Here is an 18,889-nt window from a genome sequence, read left to right on the forward strand (position 1 = left end):
TTCGTGCATCTCTTTTGTGCCTTGAGTTCTCTCTCACCAGCCTCGTCTGTTTGGAAGCCTGTTTATTAAGTCACTTGGTCTGCTGTTGCCTCTGTGCCTGCTGGGTCGTTTGGTTTCTTTATAGTCTTCAGCCTGGGTGCACTTGCAAGGGTGGGAACCATGCAGTAGCTGAGTTTTAAAACTGGATCCACTGATAGCTTTCCATCAGTTCAGCAAAATCTTTCCAGGTTCAACCTCCTAATACTCGGAACCACGGGATCGGAATCTCCGTTCTTGCTGGCCATCACACTGGGCCATTCAAGCTGGGTCATCTTGAATAGAGGACATTTTGGTACGCTTTGGGTTTGACTGGCTAGTTTATGTGCTGATTAAATTGTGGAGCCTGTATTAAAAGCAGGGTCACACTTCAGGTGTACATTCAAAAGGTGTGAGCTGTTTCCTTCCCAGAATGACAGGCAGCCATCCTCCCTTGGAGCTGCAGCGTAGCCCAGATAATAGTGGCTTCCTGGACTCACCTTTCTTCTTCTTTTTTAACATTTATAACCCGCTCTTCCTCCAAGGAACCCAGAGCGGTGTACTACATACTTGAGTTTCTCTTTCACAACAACCCTGTGGAGTAGGCTAGGCTGAGAGAGAAGTGACTGGCCCAGAGTCACCCAGCTAGTTTCATGGCTGAATGGGGATTTGAACTCGGGTCTCCCCAGTCCTAGTCCAGCACTCTAACCACTACACCACACTGGCTCTTTTGGCTGGTCGGTCAAGGCTTGAGGGTGGGGCTGTGGCTTCCAGGCCATAGGGCTTCCCTTGCACAGGGGGTTTGGGTTCTCAGCCTTGGGGCCCCACAACTCTGCTTTGGCTATTGTGGCTGGGGATGATGGGAGTTGTAGTCTAACAACAGCTGGAGATCTCAGGTTGGGACCAAAAGTGCTGGCTGCGACATGGAAGACCTTCGTGGTTCCCTGCCTCTGGCAGTGGCATTACATCTGTGAGGCACAAACGCTGCTGTAAAATATCCCCCTTGGGGAATAGAGTATGGGAATATAATATAAATATTGTAAAATATTCCCCTTAGGGGCTGGGGCCACAGCTCAGGAGTAGCACATCTGCTTTGCAGGCAAGAGGTCGCAAGTTCAGTCCTTGGCAGCAGGCCTCCAGGCAGCCTATGAGCTGGCTGCTGCTGCTCCTCAGCAACCCTTATTCACAGGTAGACTGCCTCTGAACTGGGAGGTCTTGCGTAGCTGTTGTGATCAATAGCCATTGCATTTCAAACTCCTTTTGCAAAGGTTTAGAAACTCAGAGGTTACTTCCCTTGTTGCATGTATCTCAACTTAAGCAGGGACACATGTTTTCCTGGTTATATTCATTATACTCCTCAGGGGATGGCACGATACTGCTGACTGAGTTTTGGATGGTCACTCTAATAGATACACATCCACGTACATGTAGGCATTATCCCAGTTTTCCTTCCTAGACCCAAACACTTTAAAATAAAAAAGGTAGGCACACCCCAGGTCACCTTAAGTGGCACAGTGGGAAAATGCTTGACTAAAGCAGAAGGTTGCTGGTTTGAATCCCCGGGCAGCAGCGATATAGGAAGATGCTGAACGGCATCATCTCATACTGCACAGGAGGAGGCAATGGTAAACCCTTCCTGGATTCTACCAAAGACAACCACTGGGCTCTGTGGGCGCCAGGAGTCGAAATCGACTTGACAGCACACTTTATTTCTAGGCACACCCCAGTGCTGTTGAACTACACTTCCCATCATCCCCAGCTGCAATAAGTTGGGAGTGGTTCAGCAGCAGCTGCAGAGCTAATGTGGCCCACCCCAGATGCTGGGAAGCTGAGCTTGTAATTAGTTTGATTTTAATGTTCCTGTAGGGGCAGGGTTTCCAGTTGCATTCTGCCACTGTGGAGAGTCAATTGCGTGAAATCAAACACCGTGGGTGTAACCCCATAATACTCCCGAACAACTCGTTTATTTCATAAAAACTTGAACAGAACTTCCATCCCACCGACAGATTGTGCCTTCTGCCTGCACACTACAGTTTTTGACCTCTTTGTTCCAAGGAAGGGAACAGGGGTTTCTACAGGGATTTCTGAGCAACAGGTCACCACTGGTAGGGGCCGTGGTGTAATGGCTAGCCTGAGTTTGGGGAGATGTGGGGAGCATAATCTTATGTAATGCCCAACACAACTTGAGGGGTCTATAACTTGATGCTGAATGAGTAGGCCTGAGAGTGCCAGCTTGCTTTCTTTACCAAATTTCTAGTCCTCATGGTTAACTAAAGGGGAAGAAAAAAACCCTGAGCAAACCTGTAAACCTAGACCTGCCTGTTAAGTCTAGAAACTCCAGAGTGGTTGGGTTTGTTTTTTAAGCTACTTCTAATTAGGGGTTAGTATCAGCTATATGGATGGGGAACAGCAGTTGGGGGCTCTTTGTGGAGAAAGCCAACAGGATCCCATTTTCGCAAGCCAGAATTCTGCTGGACAAGAACAGGAGAGGGCTGGTGTCTTTTAAATCAAGGGAGTGGGGAGGTGAAACGCCCACTCTGGTTCACGGACAAGTCTTCTGGGGCAGTATGATCACCCTAAAGCAGATATTTAAGGGACGGAACCAGCTTGCCTTCCAAATACTTTGCCCTGATACCCTCTTGGGCTTGTGGGAGTCTAGCCAGTGCCTACAGCTCCACAAAGATGTGTCCTGAAGTCAAGTGGTAGGACCCACACTTCCCATGCTGAAGGTCTCAGGTTCACCCATCTTGTTAAAACTCTGGGAGTGACCTGCACCTGGAATCCTGGCCAGCCACTGCCAGGTAAGGTAAGCAGCCACATCCCCTTGTGGGCACCTTTAATCTACCAAAGACAATGCAAAAATCTGGATCCGGGACTTGGAGGAGATCAGCTTGCCTGGATTGTAGCATCCTCCCCACCTCCCCCAAGAGCTGATCCAGTACATTTGCATGACAGGATCTAGAGTTTTGGGCTCCAGTTCATTGGTCATCCCTCGTCATCTTTGTTCACTGCTACCAAAAGGTCCATGGAGGCTGCAGGAGTTCGTAGGTCGGGATGCTGGAAACATTCACAGGGATGGAGATGACAGCCCAAGGAAGTCCGTGCTGCTCCAAGGAGCGCCTGATCATGTATCTGGAAAGATGGCAGTAAATGGAAGCTCAGTGAATTGGTAGAAACTATTCAATATGCACAGGGATATCCAATCTAAATTGCAGGCAGATTTATTTATCATATTTATATACCGCCTGCTATATACATCTCTAGTTCGATAACTAACATCAACATTACAGTCATCACATACTTCACCAAATCCATTTATAGTCTAGATAAGGGATGGGTTTGATTTCAGTCTTGAATGATTTCTTTAAAAGCCACAAAACCCCTCCCAGAAGCTATAATCTCTGTGATCCACACATGGATTTTACAAGCAAGAGTGCCTCTACCAGGGGGCTGCATTCAAATGCCACATCCCTAATCCTTGGAGTATCAGGCTCAAGGTCTCCCCACATCCCTCCTCCTTGTGCACCCCTTAAGAGAAGACTTCCTGGTTTCTCCAAACCACAGTTGGCTGTGATGTCTGAACCAGCAAACTCCAGCTTGGGCTATCCCTCCAAACCAGGATCAAAACATGATTTGCAGTCCTGGCTTGGGCAGCGATTGCTCAAGTCAGAGCTCGTGGACTTGTATGCCTCAGCAAACTGGGTTGAGGAAACCAGGAAGTCTTCTACAAAGGCATGTCCGAGAGGGAAAGAGAGCACACTTAAGCCCATAACTTGTTCCTGAGCTTCCAAATTGGGAATCTGTGCTTAGTCCTGAGTCTGCACTCCTGCTCCAGAACATAAGTGCCTTGCTGATTCAGACCAAAGTCCATCCAGTCCAGGGGTGCACAAGTCCTGGTGGGCCAGAACCAACCGTAACTTGGTATGCAGGGGCCAAGGTAAATTTTTGGCTAAAAATAGTAATGAAAACAATTAGTTACCCACTGCATGAGGAGGCTCCTAGTAACCTTTCCTCTTCCCTGTCTCCCATTGACTTCCAACGCTTGCAAAGGTCAATTCTGAAAGGGAGCTGAACCCACCAGAGCCATGGGGCAAGGTGGCATTTTGCACTTCACCTCAGGCACCACGATACTTTGGGCTCCTGTGGGGCCAGGAAAAAAGTCCCCGCGGGCCAGATCTGGTCTCTAGGCCATCAGTTGTACAGGCCTGATCTAGTCCGACACTGGCATACAGGATGCACAAGATTACATCTCTGTAATGCCCCATCCAAGGGCTGCCGCAGACTCCTAAAAAAACCCTACGCTGCTCTGAACAAGCAGTTGCTTAGGGCTCCACGACAACCCTAGGGTAGTGTTTTACAGTCAGAGACATCATGCTGCACATCATTTGAACCCATAGTTGCAGTAGTTCATCAACCATCTATCTTGAGTCCTCCCACTCTAGGTAACTCAGACTTGCAACATGAAACAAGAATACTCTCCCTAGTATCTAGCAACCAGGCAAATACTTCGTGTCTGTTGATATTTTCCATTGATCTTGTTCCAAAACCTAATAAAAGGTTGCCCTTTTTGGAAGGAGAACAGCTTGTGCTTGCTCTACTTCCCCATAATTTTTTTAAAGAGGAATTTATTCATGAATAAGCTCTGCCAATTAATTCTCCACTCCTCTGCAGAAGGAGAGTTAACCCCCTTAAGACTTTTGCTGCTGGCAACAGATTACCCACCAGATCTATGTGTTCAGATTTAACATATAAAATCCAATCAAGTTTTTAGCAGAAAAACTGGGATGATACAACCCACTATTTTTACACTGTCCATTGCATTCACTTTCTTCTATTATCATCTTGCATTTTTACAGCTTTCCCAAAAATGTGTGAACTTTTTCCTGATCTCTGATACCTCCAGCTTCTCACATCCTGAGACATTCACAAATATCTTTTTTCTTTCTTGCCAGAAGGGAGTTCTATTTACCTACAATTTTATGAGAGTTCCCCATAATGCTGTAATTATTGTATACCCTGGACTAATGTAGCGCATTTCAGACACATTCCCTCATTAATCCTTACAACACCTGTGGAAGTTAGATTTGTATTGTCACCCCATATGCACATGGAAGTTTTCCACATCTGGCTTTAAGTTTGCATCTCCTCCAGACAGCCAGCGTGGTGTAGTGGTTAGAGTGCTGGACTAGGACCGGGGAGACCCGAGTTCAAATCCCCATTCAGCCATGATCGTTGCTGGGTGACTCTGGGCCAGTCCCTTCTCTCAGCCAAACCTACTTCACTGGGTTGTTGTGAGGAGAAACCTAAGAATGTAGTACACTGCTCTGGGCTCCTTGGAGGAAGAGCGCGATATAAAATGTAAATAATAAATAATAACTAGTGGGCCCGGGCACAGAGCATCTGTGCCTCTAGTAGGGCTCCGGCCGGGCTCGCCACCCGCCGCTGCCCGGGCCTGCCGCCGCCTCGCCCGGCTTCCCCCGCCGCCTCCTCGCCTTGCCCGGCCAGGCCCGCCGCCTCGGCTCTGCAGCCACCATGGCCGCCCACAGCCTGGCCCGCTGGTTCTCCTGGGTGTGCCGCTAGAACCAATCAGGCGCCCCCTGCAGCCCAGCCAATCAGCTGGGCTGCCGGGATGCATTTTCCTTGGGCACACCCAGGAGAAATATAGATAGATAGATAGATGTGTGTGTTCACATACCGGCCAAATTTACCCCAAATTCCCTGTGGGCTATTGGGGAGCACTTCACACACAATTTGGGTTTTTCACTGCATGTTAAGAATGTAGCCCAAATGATATCTGGGGTTTTAAAAAAATCTACCTTTTGCGCCTGGTTTTTATTTTGGCAATGTTGAACTCACTGTAAAGCCTCCCATAAAACCGTGGGAAAGCCTGCTGTCTGGGAAAGCTCCTGCTGAGGAGGCAGAGACTGAAGCCAGCTAGTGTAGAGGTTCCCAACCTCTGGTTCTCCAGATGTTGCTGAACTATAACTCCCATAATTCCCAGCTACAGTTTATTGTGGCAGGGGATGATGGCAACATCTGGAGGGCCACAGGCTGGGAACCTCTTGACCTAGCGAATTCTCAACAAAGGGAAGATTTGAATGTGGGACTTCTTAGCAACCTACCCATCTCTCCCGAGCAGGAAGAGGGCAGGGATGTCCGCTGTCTGCTTGGTGCTGTCCTGGATCATCTCCACGTAGGAGCTATCATTGTCGTAGGCATTGTCGGCAATGATCACTGCACGGCCCCCGTGCTCTTGGATGATGCGGGTCTTGGACAAGAACGAACAGTCCCTGTTGGAAGAAAACAACGAAGAGAGTTTCACAGTTTCCAAGTCAACAGATCTGCCTGTGCTGATTAAATGTGCAGGCCCAAGGGTTGTAACAGGGGTGGGCAAATCTGGCTCCCCAGATGTAGCTGAATGACAACTCCCATCAACCCTCACCATTGGTCACTAGTCGCTGAGGTGACATAGAAGGATATTGGGATGAAAAACACCAACTTCAAGTATACGCTGATGGGATCTGAGGTCAATTTCATGCTAGGAATCGGCTGGAAGGGGATTGAAAATAAAATGACTAATACTCTAATGCCCTTATACAAAACTATGGTGTGGCCACACATGGAGTACTGCGTACAATTCTGGTTACCACATCGAAAGAAGGACATTATTGAACTGGAAAAGGTGCAGAAGAGGGCGACCAAGATGAAGAGGGGCCTGGAGCACCTTTCTTATGAGGAAAGCCAATAACCTGTTCTTAAGGCTACAACACCTTGGAGCTATTTAGTTTAGAAAAAAGACTGCGGGGAGACATCATAGAGGTCTATAAAATCATGCATGGTGTGGAGAAAGAGGACAGAGAGAAATTCTTCTCCCTCTCACAGAACACTTGAACCAGGGGTCATCCCATGAAATTGATTGCCAAGAAATTTAGGACCAACCAACGGAAGTACTTTCTCACACAACGCATAATCCACTTGTGGAATTCTCTGCCACGAGATGTGGTGACAGCCAACAACCTGGATGGCTTTAGGAAGGGTTTGGATAACTTCACGGAATAGAGGTCTATCATCAGCTACTAGTCGGAGGGCTAAAGGCCACCTCCAGCCTCAGAGGCAGGATGCCTCTGAGTACCAGTTGCAGGGGAGTAACAGCAAGAGAGAGGGCCTGCCCTCAGCTCCTGCCTGTTTTGCTTTTATGCCATTGCTATTTTGTAGTTTTATTTAATAACTGTGTTGAAAGGTGTGTTATAGCCCTGTGTTATATAACTGTTATATAACACAGTATAACTGTGTTATAGCCCTGAGAATGTGTTGAAAGGTGGGCTATAAATCTGTTAATCAAAATGAAAGAAGAGAGATCTATCCCTGGCTATCAGCCACGGTAACTATGTAGAACCCCCATATTGAGGGGCAATATATGTCTGAGCACTGGATGCTGAGGACAAACAAGAGAGAGAGAGAGAGAGAAGACCATCACCTTCATGCCTTGTTTGGGGGGATTTCCCAAAACATCTAGGTGGCTGCTCTTAGAAAGAGAACATAAGGCCAGATGGACCTGGTCTTTGATCTGGCAGGGAATCCTATGGGCACTGGCCACCGTACCATATTTAACTGAATTCAAGATAACTCTGAGTTTAAGATGAGCCCCTTAAAAAACAGAAGTCAAATACAGGTTATATATGCATATTGACTCAAAAGCAAGAGGACTCTGAATTTAAGATGACTCCCTGGTTTCCTACATGAAAGAACTTGGAAAAACCCTAGTCTTGGATTCAGGTAAATACAGAAGTTCCATCCAGGTGTGAGCTGGTCATCTGCCATTTGCTGCATTTCAGCCCTTTTGGCCTGCAGTCCCATCAGGAGAGAGCTCACTCCTCTGCTCGCACCAAGGACTCACCCACGCTCCACCAGGGCGATTTGACCTTCAATGAAGACCCCGTTGTTTAACACCCCACAAGCTTCTGGAGGGTCTGCAGGCACCAGGAAGATCTGCTCGTATCTTGTATTCTTAGAGGGGGGAAAGAAAACAAACACAGACAAATAAAACCTTGAGCTGAAGGTCACAAGCAGGAATGGTGAGGCTAGAGAATCTCTGAAGCTTGTTCTTTGTTTTTCCTCCTTTCCTTCAGCTATGGAATATCCACAATATAAACTTTAAAGGATTTAACTGACACCCCAGGAGGCATTCAGAGCAGGAGTGAGGTGTCTCCATACTATGGTGGGAGCTTGCTGGTGATGGGATTGGTTGGCTCATTCTGCTGCTCTGCAGTGCCACCACTGCAAGTGGCAAAGGGTAGTATTACAGCTAACAGCTCAGAAGGGATCAGGTGACAGAAGGGGCAAGTAGATTCTCACCTGGTCCTATAGAGCTGCAAACTCTGGTATGGGCAACTTTCAATTGCTGCTTCCCAGATTGCTGGCACAAAGGAGGAGGAAGGGGAGAAGGCAGAGAGGAACATAGGAAGCTGCTTTCTACCGAGTCAGACCCTTGGTCCATCTAGCTCAGTATTGTCTACACAGACTGGCCGTGGCTTCTCCAAGGTTATAGACAGAAGAGTCCCTCAGCCCTATCTGGAGATGCCAGGGAGGGAACTTGCAACCTGCTGCATGCAAGCACACAAGGCTCTTCCCAGTGCTCACACACATAGCCTCCCATTCAAATACAAACCAGGGCAGTCTCTGCTTAGCAAAGGGACAGTTCATGCTTGCTACCACAGGACCAGCTCTTCCTCCCATATGAAGCTGCAATAGCCAGGCAGTTATTTCAGCACTGGGCGTGAAGTGGGTTGGGGCAGGGGTTCTCAGGTTTGGGTCTCTAGATGTTGTTGGAACTCCCATCATCCCCAGCCATCCCAAGGATGATGGGAGTTGTAGACCAACAATATCTGAGGACCTAAGCTTGAGAATCCCCAAGCTGGGAGCAGTGTTCTCTCTAATTTTTTTCATCTGTGTGCAGAATGAGTTTTGTTCTGGGCGGCAGTATCTAGGCAGTGTGTATGCACAATGTGCGTTCAGTGGGGCCTTCCTGATTCAGCCTGAGCAGGATCTAAATTAACTGAGCGGACATCAAAAATTGTGTGAGCGCAAGCACATGCATGCACCTTAGAGGGAAGACTGGTTGGGAGTTTCTTGGAAGAGTTGATACCCTACGCACAAATCTGTCAACACACTTAACTTTTTTTTTTAAAGTGTGTGGGGATATGTTCTCTAATTAGCATTAGTAGTTGTGAGCAGAGAAGCAGCAGGAAAGTATTTATAAAGGGATAAAAAATTAAGACACTTTCCCAGCATGTCAGGAATCCCTTTTGCAAGATGTAAAATGTTTTAAAATCAAGTATCTTCTATTTCCGAGTGCAGCTGGGTGTGGGAGGAGGCATTGGGGGTGGGTGGGAATGCTCTGGGTCCTGCGAGGAGGAGGAGGAGGAGGAGGATTAAAGTTCACAGATGTCAGCAAGCAGCCTTCTTTCCCTGAGGAAGGAACAGCTCTCTTTTCTTTGGGGGAGGCTGGGGAGAAATGGAGGGGCAGCAGCCATAAAGAACTCAATCTGGTCCTGCACTAGGAGCAATCCATGAGCCAGCTGGAGTGGTCACTCCCATCCGAGGGGATCCATGCTCACGGTGATTTTTTGACAAGACCACACCCCTAGAGATGGCAAACAGGCAATAACCTTGGAAGACTTTCGGTGTGTTCTCATGCTTCTATTGGTCTGACCACTGGGTCTGCAGTGGCCACCTTTGCAATGGTGTTTTAAAAGCTTTTAAAAGGGATGTTGTCAAAGGAATGGACATGAAAATTGGCAGGAATGTCCTCCAAAGATTACTCCATGGAGAGAGAACAATGATTTGTTCATGATTATCCTAACCCTGATCCTAACCTTACCCTTTCCTCTGTGCAAAACTGACTGCAATTTTACCCTATGTTTGGGGGCAGGGATAAAGGGATGAAAAGCTGCAAGTGCAACAAGCCTATCCCCTCCTTTCCATCTCTAGGGAGGTAGACGTTGCCAAAAAACGCTCCGCGCATTCGTCACCTGAGACAGTACCAAAGGCCAACATTTGTGGGCCTGCCTCATGGACTAGAACAATGGAAAGAAGACAGCACCAAACAGGGGCAAGAAAAATGCCAAGAAGCCAGTGGAAGGCAGAAATGATTAGTAGCCAGTGCAGAATAAAGAAAACTGGAGCAATAAGACGGGTCTATCACGTGCAGTGATGGGCTCTCCAGAGGTTTCCAAACAGAGGCTGAATGGCCTCCTGTCAAGAGATGTTGTCCGTCTTATCAACCTGGATGGCTTGAAGAGGGGTTTGGATGACTTCATGGAGGAGAGGTCTCTCAATGGCTACTAGTCGGAGGGCTACAGGCCACCTCCAGTCTCAAAGGCAGGGTGCTTCTGAGTACCAGTTGCAGGGGAGTAACAGCAGGAGAGAGGGCATGCCCTCAATTCCTGCCTATAGGCTTCCAGTGGCATCTGGTGGGCCACTGTGTGAGACAGGATGCTGGACTAGATGGGCCTCCTTGGGCCTGATCCAGCAGGGCTGTTCTTATGTTCTCCTGGGCTGAGAAGGGGCTTGGACTGGAAGGCCTCTAAAAGGTCCCTTCCAGCTCTAATATTCTGTGAAAAGCCCAAGCTCTGCACAGAACACAGATGTAGAAAACCACCCCGGCCTGCCTCCGATTCTGTAAGTCCACTCCCCTCGATCAAAGGCACTATGCAAATGTCTGCGGCTTAAAGCTGACTCACAATTTTTTTCCCCTATCATGGGGGAGGTGGTGAAGTGACTGCAGCTTTCGGAAGGCTCTAAACTCTAAAATACCTCCTCCCATAATGCAAGAACCACCAGAAGGTGGCTGTGGAGGAGGGGGGATGACTCAGAGTTTCACATCAGGCTGAAGCACTGGCAGTGCCAGTTGCCACACCATCAGAAACCTTCCTCATAACCTCTCAGTGTTTTCACGCAGAGGGATTTTGGGGCACAGAAGCAAGCAATAGGCAGGCGGCGCCAAGTCCAACACAGGGTCAGGCGACCCTTGGATGAGGCAAGGTGAGGTAGTCACCTCGGGCGGCAGTAGAGTGGCAAGAGGCCTCCTGTTGCTGCCACTGGAGCAGCATTTCGGGACCAACCTGACCCTGCAAAGAACACCTCTCCTCACACTCCTTGCGAAGCTTGCCAGAAGCACAAGAGGCGGCTGCTGGCAGCCTCCCTCCCTCCTGGTGCCATGTCCCAAGCTTGCAAGAGTTTGTTTCCAAAGGGGGCTGGCCCCCTCCAGGGGCAACACAGCCTTGGGTGTCTTGCCTCAGGTGCCACCACAACACCCTGGGCTGCCCCGGCATTCTGTAATATTAAAGCACATCACAGCCCACCACTGCTTTCGCGTCTGCTCCCACAAGATCCTTCTGGGCAATCTGGTTTCAGTTCCCCTCACATCTTGCATGCCAAGAGGTGTGACGCGCATCCCAGGTGCTGGGAAGTGCCCATCAAATGCCCATTGTCCTTCATCAATGGCCACACTATATCAAAGCTCTAAAGGGGATGCACCTCTCACAATGCGATCCTTCTTATCCGTTCCCGCAAAGGTGGCTCCTGCCCACAGGCACCACGGCAAGGAGCAAGCCAAGAGGGCCAGCCAGAGGTCTCCTGCTCATACTTACGAATGCTCCCCCAAAATCCTTGGCCGGTGTGGCGGTAAAGATGTAGCGGATATCCCCGGGGCTCAGCACCTGGAAATAGAGGTACTCTTGGATGCGTAGACCTGTGAGTCAAGAGCACAGAGAGAGAGAGAGAATAAACTCGAGTGACGGCAGGGTGCATGGATGACCTTTCCCAGAAAAAGAGAAAAGTGGTATTAGGTTTCGCACAGCATCTTGATTGCCGAGAGAGGGTGGGGCGTTGTTTTTAGAGAAAGGCTGCAGGTGCACGCAGGTGGGCTGAGGTGAAGCAACACCTCTTCCATTATGAGCTGAAGGATGTCGAGTCGTTGAGAAGGAAGGGAAATGGCCGGGTCAGAAGTGGAAGAAACCCCTGCTAGCAGAGCAAAGAGGCACCTCAGATTAAGTTTATCACAGTCTAAGACCAGAAAAAGCAACAAAAGCAATAATAGGAACAAAGGAAAAAATACAAACCAATACAGCTTATAAGAACTGACATTATAGTTTTATTGATATTCATCAGTATTCAAAAACAAACACTTTTCCAGAGAAAGAAATTTAACACATTTCTATACTGCCCCATACACAAATCTCTGGGCGGTTCATCCAGAAATTCATTTTCTTTCTTTCTTTCTTATTTAATTTCTATATCATCCAAAACTCATGTCTTTGGGTAGTTTACAATAAAACATACAATTAAAACAAAATTAAAACATTAAAACAATTTAAAACTTAAGACATGTTAGAAGTATTAACAACTATTAAAACTATAAATCTAAATCTAATTAAAAGCCTGGGTGAACAGATGTGTCTTGACTGACCTTTTACAAGTTGTCAGAGAAGGTAAAGGTAAAGTGTGCCATCAAGTCCTCCTCCCGTACAGTAGGAGATGGTGCCTTCCAGCATCTCCTATATTGCTGTTGCCCAATATAGTAGCAGTGGGGATTTGAACCGGCAACCTTCTGCTTGTTAGCATTTCCCCGCTTTGCCACTTAAAGTGGGGGAGGCCCTTATTTCAGCAGGGAGTGCATGCCAAAGCCTCAGGGCAGCAACAGAGAAGGCCTGGGTCTGAGTGGCCACCAGACGGGCCGGTGCCAACTGTAAATGAACCTCTCTGGATGATCTCAATGGGCTGTGGGGATCATGGAGAAGATGACATTCTCTTAAATACCCAGGACCTAAGTTGTTAGCAGGCTTCCCCAACCTGTGGGCCTCCAGATGTTGCTGAACTACAACTCCCAGCATCCCTAGACACAAATTATTGTGGCTGGGTATGCTGGGAGTTGTAGTTCAGCAACATTTGGAGGCCCACAGGTTGGGGAAGCCTGGTAGGGAGTCCATACTTGTCGATACCGAACACTGAACTCAAAACAAAAATACCAGATGCTGCAGGCTGGCAACCCTACTTATAAGAACTAAGGACCCGGAAGCATTGGTTTAATGTGCTTGCGGATTACTCTCCCCTCCTGGCGTGCTGTGAGAAATAAATTCATTGCAACCTGAAAGGCTTGTGTGAGCCTAAGTATCCCAAAACAGAAGTGTGCTTAAAGTGTGTCATTTATTTTTAAAAGAAGTGTTCCTTAGCAACTTATAGTTTCACACCTGTTTGGCTGTCCGCCCCCCACTCTCCAAATATCCTGGGAATTGTAGTTTGCTGAGAAGCTGAGAATTCTTTGTTAGCAATCCCTAGGCTCTCTACATAACTAGCACCACTCTGCAACAGGGACCCAAACTAGATTCAGTCTGTGGTGTAATTCCGATTTTTATATGGAGATCAGGCAGATGCAGGACAAAGGGGACTAGATGGATTTGGAGATTTTTAAAATAAATATGGAAAATGTTTTCAGACGGCAGCACGCTCTAATTTGCATTTCTGCAGCATAATTACCCTCCTCAGTTGTGCTCCTGTGTCTGTCACCGAGGAAACAGACACAAAAAAGTGCACAACAGCTGCACACCACCCCGGCGAATGCATGGCTAGTGTTTGCCTGAAGTCTGTGAGCACATCAGTGACAAAAGGCCTGCAATTTGTGCATCTGTGGGATTGCCACATAAGCACCAAATCTGGTCCCTGGAGAAGAGCTGGCTGCCCAAAGAATCACAGAGCAGCTCTGGAGGTTACGGAGGGTGGTGGGAAACACTCTCGGCTGTATATGTCAATGAACACATTTATTCACCCAGGCTTTTCATTAGATTATAGTTTTGATATTTTTAAGGTTGGGTTTTAAATCTAATGTTTAAATGATTTTAATTGTAAACTGTCCAGAGATGCAAGTTTTGGGCGGTACAGAATATGCTAAACGAACGAACGAACAAACAAACAAATTCAAGAACAGCTGGAGGGCCAAGTTTGCTCGCCCCTGGTCTAGACTCCTAGAGTCACATTCCATGACATTTAGAAGCCTACAAAAGTATCTTTCCAAACTGGGGGAGTGAATGACAGAACGGCAAATGCAGTTCAGTGTAAACAAGTGTAAAGTGATGCATGTTGGGGGGCAAAAAAACCTAACTTCACATACACATTAATGGAGTCTGAGCTGCAGAAGGTGACTGACCAGGAGAGAGATCCTGGGGTCGTGATGGACAGCTTGCTGAATGTGTTGACTCAGTGCGTGGCAGCTGTGAAAAAGGCCAATTCCATGCTAGGGATCATTAGGAAGGGGACTGGAAATAAAACGGCTATTATTATCATTCTCTTATAAAAAGCTATGGTGCAGCCACACCTGGAGTACTGTGTACAATTCTGGTTACCACATCTAAAAAAGGAACATTGTAGAACTGGAAAAGGTGCAGAAGAGGGCAACCCAGATGATCAGGGGCCTGGAGCACCTTCCTTAGGAGGCAAGGCTACAACCCCTGGGGCTTTTTAGTTTAGAAAAAAGACAACTGAGGGGAGACATGATAGAGGTCTATACAATCATGCATGGTGTGGAGAAAGTGGAGAGAGAGAAATTCTTCTCCCTCTCCCATAACACTAGAACCAGGGGTCATTCCGTGAAATTGATTGCCAGGAGGTCTAGGACCAACAAACGGAAGTACTTTTTCACACAGCGCATAATCAGCTTGTGGAATTCTCTGCCACAAGATGTGGTGACAACCCACAACCTGGATGGCTTTAAGAGGGGTTTGGATAACTTCATGGAGGAGAGGTCTATCATCAGCTACTAGTTGGAGGTCTATGGGCCACTTCGAGCCTCAGAGGCAGGATGCCTCTGAGTACCAGTTGCAGGGGAGTAACAGCAGGAGAGAGGACATGCCCTCAACTCCTGCCTGTAGGCTTTCAGTGGCATCTGGTGGGGCCACTGTGCAAAACAGGATGCTGGACTAGACGGGCTTCCTTGGGCCGGATCCAGCAGCGCTGTTCTTATATGCATCTTTCCACCTCTTGAATTTTTGAATGCCTTTTTAAAACTGCACTTTTAGTATCTTTCATAACATTAATGCATGATACATAGGAAACACAGGGAGTCAGACCACTAGCTCAGTATTGCCTACACCGACTGACAGCAGTTGACCAAGGTTTCAGGCAGGAATTCTGCCCAGCCCTACCTGGAGATGCTGCCAGGGAATGAACCTGCACATAGCTCAGAAGCTCTACCGGTTAGCTATGGCCCCATCCCCATATTATGACTTATCCCTATCATACAAGATGACAATTTGCATGCATGAATCCGGAGGTCTGTATTTCCGCATGCCATAAGCAACAAAAACAAAATTTGTTCCTCCTAATTCTATAGAAGTTTGTTTTAACAATTTTTAAGAATAATTAAAATGCCCCGTGCCCCAGTAGCCTGCTGCCTCAGTTGGTTGCCTGCCCCTTCAATTGAGCCCTGAAGCTAGTTTATGTAACTGCTTTGAATGCTAAAGAAGAGTGCTTTATACTATTGCTGGGGTAAAAATCATAACTGGATACGCCTCTCTTTCTCCTGCTGCCCTGAGTATTTTTGGCATCATCACCACTGGATCACTCTTGGATTGGTGAGCTGACCCACAATTGTAGAACAGGAACAGAGACTGGAGGAGGCTTCTGGCTGGGCTCCATGCAGTGGGCTGCTGCCACGCTGGAAATAGCCGGATTAAAAAGACAGGCTTTATAAATAGACTCTGCACTGCAAGCCCACACACCACAAACTCCAGAGCAGCTTTGTGGACGCCTGCAGGGCTGCTCTGCACGAGGGCTCAGCATTGAGAAGGACTTTGGCCACATGCGAGAGACCATCCTTCTGCACGCCAACTCAGCTACTTGCACTCCTGCTCCTGGATAACCAAATGGAGAAAAGGAAAGGTTGTGCCGCTGAGTCCGTGTCGACTCCTGATGACCAGAGAGCCCTGTAGTTTTCTTGGTAGGATACAGGAGTGGTTTACCATTACCTTCCCCTGCACAGTATGAGATGATGCCTTTCAGCACCTTCCTATCTCACTGCTGCCTGACACAGGCATTTCCCATATTCTGGGAAACACACCAGCGGGGATTCGAACCAGCAACCTCCTGCTCTCTAGGCAAGTTGCTTCCCCACAGTGCCATTAGGATACCCAACAACACCACAAATGAGGATCCTCCTGCTGCCCATGCTTGCATAGAAAAGGTGTGTGTGTGTGTGTGTGTGTGTGTGTGTGTGTAGTGGCTTGTCCCAAGGAGCAGAGGGAGCACCAAAGGAGGCACAGCTGCCTCTGCTTCCCTCCATTGGCTCCTCTATCTCCTGCCCTGACTCCTGCCCTGAGCTGTGCTACCTGCAGGCTGACCACTCATAGGAACAGAGGAAGCTGCCTTCTACTGAGTCAGACTATTGGCCCATCTAGCTCAGTATCGTCTACCCAGACAGGCAGCGGCTTCTCCAAGGTTACAGGAAGGAGTCTCTCTGCCAGGGAGAGAACATGGAACCTTCTGCCTGCAAGCACTTGACCACTGAGTTATGGCCCCATTCCCTAAGGGGAGTCTCTCACAGTACTGTACTCGCACATGAAGCCTCCCTTTCAAATGCAAACCAGGGCAGACCCTGCTTAGCAAAGGGGGGCAATTCATGCTTGCTCCCACAAGACCAGCTCTCCTCCCCTCATCCGGTAGAACTGTGTGGTTAACCACACAGCTCTACTTGATGAATAGCCAACCTGCAGGCAGCATGGGGCAGAAAAGGAAGGAGTAAACCAAGTTCAGGGAAGCAGAGGGAGCTGTGACTCTCTTGGCAGTCACCCGCCCCCAGCTCATCAGGAAGAGCCAGCCCTGCTGTGTGTGGGTGTGGGTGGGTGTGTGCTCACGGTGGTGGTGGGGAGATCAAGATCAGGGCAGACAACTGATTGGGGTAAAAAACGGTGACCCAACCCAGGCTGGCCTGCTTTTGTATCTTGAACAACAGCTCGGGTAGGTAGAGATCAGCAAGTGAAGAATTTCTCAGCACATGGACAAACCAGAGCCCCGTTCAAACAGCAGAGCTTGTTCTCCCGGAGTGCAACAAACATACATACAGCAGGCTCTGCCTGACGCCATGCACCTGTTGAAATGCTGCCCCTCTGCCATGCGCCAATGGGCACTCAAGTACCAGCAGTGCTCCACATGACTGGACACTTGGCTTTTTCAGAGTTCCCCATTTCAGGGAGTGCAGTGTGTGCATGAAAGTGCCGGTGTGCACTTCAACGTGCAGGCAGAGAAGTCCAAAGAGCCAGGTCCACAGCTTGCCACACGCATATCCTGCCATGGAGGATGAGCCCTCTTGCCTGAACAGAGCTATTCTCACCTGCAAATCAACCTCTTTAAAGCCACCGTTACAACGGGGGGGGGGGCACCTGAGAAGGGTGGGAGGGGAATCCCACTTCCCACTCGCCACACTTCAGCCCGTCCTGGCTGCAAATACCACCAGGGGGGACTCACAAGTACGGGGTTGGGGGGACACGGGGCGGGGGCTTGAGTCCTGAGAGGCCAACTCTGGGCGGAGAAACAGTCTAGTCCCACAACTAGGTTTGCAGGGGGAAAGGCACCAAAACGGGAGAGAAGAAGAAGGAGAGACCAAGAGGGCTCTTGCAAGGAAGCCTCCCTTGGATGACCCAGAGCCTTGGAAGGGGAGTCTGAAAGGGGCACAAAGCACATGCTCCGATTAAGTTGCCACAGTCGGGATTAGCATGCAGAAGCGACAACCCGAAGGTCCCTTGGCCAAATGCATAGGGAGAATACTCACCACGAGCAGCTGGGCAAAGGCATAGCAAGAGGCACAGCCATGCAGGCCAGCGGGGGAGCATTACTGGGTTGCAGCCGTCACCCCCTCCTGCTCCTGCTCCTCCTCCTGCAAGTTCTCCCTGGCGGCTCATCAGCCATCCACAGCTCACACGGTCCTTTGAAGGAGAGGCCCGCCTCCCAGGTTTCTCTCACTGGGTGAGCCCAAGTCTGCGCTGATCTCATTGGCGAGGGTTCCAGTCCATTACGTGGCTTTCTCCTCCACAGAGTTTTCAGTCTACCAACAAGCTTCTATTAGAGAGGAAAGAGGGGGCGGTGGGCGGGGGGGGGAGGGAAACACACCACCTTTAAAATGTTTGCTTTAATTTATGTGGTTCTTTCAAGAGAAAATTCTTAGGCCTGGGACAAAGGGGAACTTGAACACGATCAGATTGACAAACATCACGTGAAGGAAGACAAAAGTATAATGACCCTCCTTATGAAGCCTGCTGCAACTCTGCACGAATCACTGCTCTAGCCTCCTCGCCTTCCAATTTGCTTCTGCTGAAAGGGGGCCGCTTTGCCCCTTGCCTATACCAGGTGGGGCTGCAGAATTCAATCACTCCAAATATAGAGTCAGCATAACAGCCCCCTCTCAAAGGAGGTTCCCTATTGCATCCCTGCATGAGTCACTGTGATGGGCATGCTTCCTTTGGAAAGTCAGAGAGCCTCTGTCCTGGAAGTCTTTCCAGAAATCCTAGAAGTGTGTGGCTAGCTCATAATATTAGAGTTGGAAGGGGGCTTGGAGGTAATCTAATCCACTGCTGCTGGGGATGATGGGAGTTGTAGTCCAACAACATCTGAGGATCCAAATTTGGGAATTTGCATAGCCAGGAAAACCGCTCAGCATAGTCAGGAATGTCCACAATCCCTGCTGTTATGTGGATCATCTCTTTATCTCTGTCTTACATCTTAATGTTTTGCAGAACCACAGCCACTTATTTACCTCTTCCACCCTATAGTCCTTTGACCTCACCTTTAAAAGCTTTAGCTGTCCCCATGTGTGAATGTGTACGCATGC

General features: G+C 48.6%; 1 protein-coding gene across 1 annotated transcript; it reads right to left on the reverse strand.

Moving 5' to 3' along the window:
* Positions 1–1,960: 1,960 nt before the first annotated feature.
* PRADC1 (protease associated domain containing 1) lies at positions 1,961–18,075 on the reverse strand. The gene is made up of 5 exons (XM_053254624.1): positions 17,834–18,075; positions 11,667–11,767; positions 7,913–8,022; positions 6,138–6,305; positions 1,961–3,147 (listed from the first exon to the last, which is right to left on the reverse strand). Exons 1-5 carry the CDS (start codon positions 17,961–17,963, stop codon positions 3,027–3,029), a joined length of 630 nt encoding a protein of 209 aa, XP_053110599.1. The 5' UTR covers positions 17,964–18,075; the 3' UTR covers positions 1,961–3,026.
* Positions 18,076–18,889: the final 814 nt, after the last annotated feature.

Source organism: Hemicordylus capensis, chromosome 5 (genome assembly GCF_027244095.1).
Source record: "Hemicordylus capensis ecotype Gifberg chromosome 5, rHemCap1.1.pri, whole genome shotgun sequence".
In the NCBI taxonomy this organism is placed as follows: domain Eukaryota; kingdom Metazoa; phylum Chordata; class Lepidosauria; order Squamata; family Cordylidae; genus Hemicordylus; species Hemicordylus capensis.

Excerpts from the sequence above, each read along its gene's own strand:
- PRADC1 (XM_053254624.1), bottom strand. The coding sequence starts at position 17,963 with ATGAGCCGCCAGGGAGAACTTGCAGGAGGAGGAGCAGGAGCAGGAGGG. Across the intron at positions 11,768-17,833 it reads CCTTTGCCCAGCTGCTCGTG|GTCTACGCATCCAAGAGTAC; the intron begins GTGAGTATTCTC and ends CTTGACTCACAG. Across the intron at positions 8,023-11,666 it reads AGGATTTTGGGGGAGCATTC|AATACAAGATACGAGCAGAT; the intron begins GTAAGTATGAGC and ends CCCCCCTCTAAG.